The sequence below is a fragment of the Arachis hypogaea genome, chromosome 14 (assembly GCF_003086295.3).
Source record: "Arachis hypogaea cultivar Tifrunner chromosome 14, arahy.Tifrunner.gnm2.J5K5, whole genome shotgun sequence".
In the NCBI taxonomy this organism is placed as follows: Eukaryota; Viridiplantae; Streptophyta; class Magnoliopsida; order Fabales; family Fabaceae; genus Arachis; species Arachis hypogaea.
Genome location: NC_092049.1, coordinates 114,469,178 through 114,475,742, shown reverse-complemented (window position 1 = coordinate 114,475,742; position 6,565 = coordinate 114,469,178). Strand labels below are relative to the sequence as shown.

Genomic DNA, 6,565 nt, shown 5'->3' with positions numbered 1-6,565 from the left:
GGTTAAAAAGGGACAACTCGAATTGAACAAAGGATATGGAGCTGAGGTTTGACGACGATAACTACCTAAGATGGCGCGTGAGCGTGCAACGACAGTATCTAGTAGGATTTTGTTCCTTCAACTCAGAACAGCAAGGATGAGCTTTTGAGGTGGCGAGTGACCTAATACAACGGGAGAACGGCCAAAAAAAAAAAGGAAGAAAACTAAACTAGAGAGTGTTTATGTTTCATCAGAAGGAAAAAAAAAAAAAAAATCCAAACTCTCAATACCAAGTTAGAATTCAAGAGAAAAGTGATGAAAATGTTATATATTTTTTATATTTGAATTGTCATGATAAATATATTTAACTACTAATTACTAACTTTTAACTACAATCTAACATCATTAATACACATTATTATGATAACGATATTTTTTAGTACATTGTTTTTTTCTTAATTTTTTTAAAGTTCTAAAAATCAAACTGGTCAATAAATTGATAAAATTAGAGATTCAAATGTCTAAAAATTTAATCAAGTTGAACTGAATATATTAAAATAATATATTTATGTATAAAATGATGTTTTGTTAAAAATATTTTGCAAAGCTTATTGTAAGTTGAGGAACATTATCTCCCTTTTCCATCCTCGTTGAATATACGCTATACAGTAGATATGGCTTGGATAAGAGTGAGACTGAGGTACCATAAAAATTAAAAAAGCATACGGTAGAAACTAGAAGAGAATCATGCTTGCTAAAATTCAGGGTTAGAAGGATGCAAACATCACCATCAACAAAGGGATAGCAGGTGGCTCCACTATTGAATTTTCATCTTATGGAGCACGTTACCACCCGTGAACTCTTCGTTGGAATTTGGATTTCTCAGTCTCATCACACTTCACTCTTCTGCATGGACCATGCCATATGCTATACCTAGTCCCATCACCATTATTCTCCTTTTCATTTCTGTGAGCAAATTTATCTCAGCTACTTATTCCATTTGGATTTGGATTAGAAAACAAGGCACAACAAACTTAGTAATGATTTCTTATTCAATCTATCAAATAGGAGCACTTTTAACTCAAAAAGTATTTAATTTATGCTCTTAATTTTGCCACTTTACCATTCTGTTATTCTATACTCATGAAAAATAACTTCAAATTACATCTATAGTTCTTCCATATTTAAATTTTCAGCCCACAAACACTTGCTAATGAAATGTTTATTAATAAATACTTTAATAGCTTAAAAGTTAAAATGTTCCATTTATCAATTAAAAATTTCGATATTAAAACCGTAACAATTATCACATACCCATGTTGACTAAGAACTTTTGTGTTGTTTGATTTAATAATTAAAAATTGAAAAAGATTATCAACTTAATTAAAACCCCATGTGTTGTCACCGAAACAGAGAGATGTAAGAACAAATACACTACAATACTGCGTATAATCAACAAACTCATTATCATGATGAAATGAATGCATTCAATACTAAGCAAAGCTAATTGCTTTTTCTTCTATACCAATTCCCAATTGAACATGTCCTACCACCCATTTTCCAAATTTTATACATAACATCAATACACTGCTTAGTAACTTCAAAGCCTTTAACAAGCTCAAACCATAATTAACAAAAATTATTGTTTTAAAAAAGAGAGAAGCAAATATCACAAGCTTAACATAATTATTATTTGATGCTTAATTATTTAACTGCACAAAATAGCGGTAAGCAGCAACTTTTTTCTTCCTAGAGGCACTGTTATCAACAGAGAGCACCAATTTGCCTGATTCCTTTGAAGTGAATGTGTTGTGGATGGCTTCTTCTGAGGCTTCAACTTTCCTTGCCCTCTCAACTGCTATGGTGTAGCTGCCTTCTTCATTTGGGACAAACTCAGCACTGTATTCCAAGTCCCAACCTCCCACCACTATGTCCCATGTGATACTTGCACCACTCTATATATCAATCACAACAAATTAACAGCTAAAAAAAGAGTAATATTAGAGACCCAATTTTTGTGTAGTCAATATCTGCCAATTTCTTGAAAATTTGTTTATTTATCTTATCATAAACCCTTGGCTCTAGACTCTAAATTATAAATTCTAAAACAAAGTTGGCTAACTAAAAGTGGCTAATTTTTTTTCTTATATAAAAAAATATTAGTGTTTTTGTTGAAAATAGGATTATTTGGTATAATTACAGATGAGTGGATTTTATAGGTGGGGAGTCAACACGTGGGGGGGATGCAACACGTGGCAACATCCTGACCAACACGCAAGACGTGTTGAATAATTTCCACAATACTGTAATACACTTCAAATGTCAATATTCAAACAAAACATCATTTCCATTTCTATATTAAAAATGATTTCCGACTAAAAGTTGGTTTCCTTATTTTTTTTTTAACGAAAACAAAATGCATTGCAACATATACATAGAAAGTAAAAGGTTATAGTTTAAAAAATGTGGGTTGCCTAGTTTGTTAGGGTGGGTTAGTTGAAGCAAGACTTAAAAAAGGTACTATTACTATATACCCAAGCAACGGGTCTTTCAATATAAAGCATGAACAAAATAGTGTGATTGGAAGAAGGTTAAGTGTGATTAAATTCAAGAGGGATTATTAGCCTTGTTGCTTTATAATAGGAAAGACAAAAAAGGAAGCTTGATGTTCAAGCATCCTACTTTATCACAAAGTTAAGAGACAACTTATTCCACGACGAATTGGAAAAAGATACCTTTGAAATTTATAAAATTCATGGTTTCTCAAGATATCACTCTCCCTATGTAACACTTGGAAATTCAAAGGAATAATGCTCATAGGGAGAGGAGAGGCTACTTTAAGAACTGAAATGATGTTTGCACTAGTTTAGTATTTTTTGTATACAGCTCTTTTTTACATTTTCTTTTTCTTTTTATAACATAAAAGACAAATTTATCTTCTCTCACTCCTTATCAATTTTTTTATCATTCTTCCTTTATAAATTTTTTACTCGAGGCCAAAAGGAGGAATAGCCTTTATCTAAAGGCCAACAGTTACTAGTTACCATTATAATCCTGATGGGGAAAATTATATAGAAATGTGGCAAATTGTCTACCTCAATGCCTTCAATTTGTATGTTAACTTTCTCTCCTCCTTTAACTGTGAACTCAGAAGCAGGTTTTGGGGGACCATTTTGCAAATCACTAGTCTTACTCAGTCCTCCATACCTTACAGGAATATCCTCAGGCCTGATAAATCTGAACAATAACACAACAAAAGCCACACCTCAAATTTCCAAATCAAAAAGAAAAAGGGGAAATTGTGGGGGTAAGAAGCACCTTTTATTGGTGTAGGTGCTTCGTTGGAATTGAATTTAAACAAATGATTAAAACACAAAATCAAAAGTAGATACTAGACAGTAGATAAGGAAGTTGAGGGTAATTTTGGAATATTGTTATAGATAAAATTAAGAAATTTTTGGGAAAAATTAATATTTCTAGATAAAAAATTAAACATTACATAGAGTAACAATTAGTCTCACTTGTAAAGTGTCTCAGCAGCATTTCCTTCTTTAGAGATCACAAACTTGCTCTTTGTTCTTGGGGTCAGAAATGGACAGAACATTGAATACAGCACTGAGAAGTACCATGGCACATTGATGAAAATCTGGAAACCAACCACAATAAATAAATAAATAATTGAAAAGAAAACAGTGGAATTTCTGTCAAACCAGACCACAGGTGCAGTTGAAATTACATGACATTAATAACAGTCACCAAACAACTGCATCCACAACCCCATTCACACCAAAAACAGAAAATTGTTCATGTTTCAAATAAAAACAACACCACAACATGGGTCATTTGATCTATGTACTGGAATTCACCAAAGTAGGCACAATTTGCCAATTATCTCAACACAAAAATACAAAAAAATATGGAGCACATCCTATTTAAAAAAAATAAGAAAAGTAAATACTCAAATTGCTCTCTATAAAATTTTAGATAGAACATTTTGCTATCCAACAAATTTTTATTCTTTAGAAGTCTTCAAATTACTCTCATCGAATAGGTTGGTATCTCTATCGCTTTCAATCATATATTTAATACGACCATGTTAATGTATAATAAAATCAGCTACTAAAATGAACTACAAGGGTAGAATTTACCTTAAAATACAAAATATCCATTAAAAATAAATTAACCTAAACATTTATATTTATACAGACAAATTAGTCCCTCTTCAAAGAACCAATCTGTTAGAGACCAAAGTGAATTAACAAAATTAACTAGCAATTTTACCTTGCGAGCCACCATTTCAGGATAATTATCTTGAAACAAAGACAAAATGTGATTAGAAGCAACCCTTAACTCTCTCTTTGGCATGTCCTTAAGATCAGTAACCTGAATGAGAGAATTAACCCCACCAGGCTTAAAATTCAGAAGCTTAATACCCCTCTCAAGAACCTGAACCCTCCATCTCAAGAACTTGTTCAGCTTCTCTTCATCATCACCACCATCACCACCACCGCCAAAAACCTTCTCATACATTCCCTTATCTTTGAACAAGCCATAATCATTGTAACACACAGGGTGGCCTTCTCTGTCATAGCCTTGCATATAAGCTACTACTCCTTCAAGATCCTTGAAGCCTAGCTCCTCACCAACAATGGCGTCGGCACCGAATTCCTTCCTCCATGAGAGGGATTTGAGGAGCATGGCGAGGGAATCAGAGACTCTGAAGTCTCTTGCTCTGAGGAACTTTAGGAGAATGACGTCGGCGTTTTCAGTTCCGGTGAGCAAGGGAATGCCCCACATCGAATAATAGTCATTGTTGTTGTTGGATTCTCCAGAAGAAGCAATGGAGTTGAGCTTGTTCTTGAGTTCTTGAAGTGATTTGTTCTCAGAGGGTTTGAGTTGGGAGAGGAAGTAGGTGTCTTCCTTGAAGGAAGAGGAAGAAGTTGCGGTGGTGAAGATGCTCCGCTTGTGGAAGGGATAAGGAGAAAGAGAACTGGAAGAAGAAGAAGAAGGAGAAGAAAGGAGTGTCGAGGTGTCCATTACTACTGTGGAGAATTTCTGCATGAAAACAATGGCTGATTTTTCTTCTCTGAATGGAAGAAAAGACAAAGAAAACAGAGCTTTTTGTTTTTTGACTTTTTGGTATGAGAGAGAGAGAGAGGAAAAGAAGGTGTAATAGGAGAGAAGAAGAAGAAAGAAGAGAAGAGATTTGTGTATTTTAGGAGAAGTGGTCGGAGTTTGAAGTTAGCTTCTTGTTTGTTCTGAGTAAATGGCGGAAGCAAATTTAAACAGTGTACTCAGAAGGATACCACACACCCGCGGATATTTTTTTTTTCATTTTTAATCAGAAATGAATTTAAAAACAAATAAATGAATAAAAAACAAATAGATCTTGAGCTTTTTAAACGTGGATATTTTTGTCTCTCAATCAATGTTAAAAAATACATTTAAATGTTTCACCTTATAAAATTGAGCTGTTCGTGTTAGTTGATGATGTGAATAGGAAATAAATTATTAAGGAGAAGTATATGAAATCAAGAGGTGATCAACCAAAATTTAAATAACTTAACTAATTTATAATTATATTTAATTAATTTTATTTGTTTTTAATTTATAATATTTGATATTAATTGTTTTTCACCCCAAATTAAAATTCTGAATGATACGTTGAAAAAATACGAAACTTCCAACAATTTCGATTCTTAGTATATAAACAAATTTATAAAATATATAAAATAACATCAATTTAGTATGAAAAAGAAACATTCTGATATTTAGTAGAAGAAATATTCTAATACATAGCATAAACACCATCCACGTAGAAATTTTGAATTCACCCAGAAGTATTTGGCTGATCTTTGGCTAGTACCCTCTTGGTTTCTAGCATTATTAAATTATGAGAAAGTATATGGAACCAAAAGCTAACCAGCCAAAAATTAAACAAAACCACATTAATTTAATTTAAATTTTAATTAATTTAATTTATTATTAATTTTCAATATCTGTTATTAATTGCACACGAATTAAAATCACATTTTGACTATTATGGTTCAAAAAAACGCTCTTGGGATCACGAAGCAAGGAAATCAAGCCAGAATCAAACTTCCTCTTCCCTTTGGTCAAGCCCAATTCAAACTTTCTCTTCATTTTGGTGGCGCAATGCATTGTTTTACCTGAATATCATTGACGGCGCTAACCTCCTCCGTCGGACCATCCAAGCGCCGCTCTTTTCCCAAGTGAAGTATAGCCTCCCGAAAATTCATCCTATCATGGTGACTACGGTACACGGTTCGGTATTGGTTACATCAGCGACTTCAACCTCATCCAGTCAAACACTCAAGAGAAGGCTGTGTTGCAACACTTTCGGAAGAGAGCTTCTTCCATGGCGTTTTCAATCTCGGAAGGCGGATCGATTAGTACATTGATCAATCCAACACAAGGGGACAAGCAATTCAATGTGGCTGAATTAGACATTCAAGAGCAAGAAGTGTCGTTGGTATGTTGAATAAGCTTCTCCTTGGTTGTTTGAAATTTTTGCAGCAATATGTTATTTGAAGCATTGGTATTCATGCTAGGTAGATGTTTCTTT

The 6,565-nt window shown here is 33.3% G+C and overlaps 1 protein-coding gene across 1 annotated transcript; it reads right to left on the bottom strand.

Moving 5' to 3' along the window:
* Positions 1-1,422: 1,422 nt before the first annotated feature.
* On the bottom strand, positions 1,423-5,352 carry LOC112743744 (patellin-6). The gene is made up of 4 exons (XM_025793072.3): positions 4,261-5,352; positions 3,501-3,625; positions 3,075-3,216; positions 1,423-1,934 (listed from the first exon to the last, which is right to left on the bottom strand). Exons 1-4 carry the CDS (start codon positions 5,038-5,040, stop codon positions 1,680-1,682), a joined length of 1,302 nt encoding a protein of 433 aa, XP_025648857.1. The 5' UTR covers positions 5,041-5,352; the 3' UTR covers positions 1,423-1,679.
* Between the last annotated feature and the right edge of the window lie 1,213 nt (positions 5,353-6,565).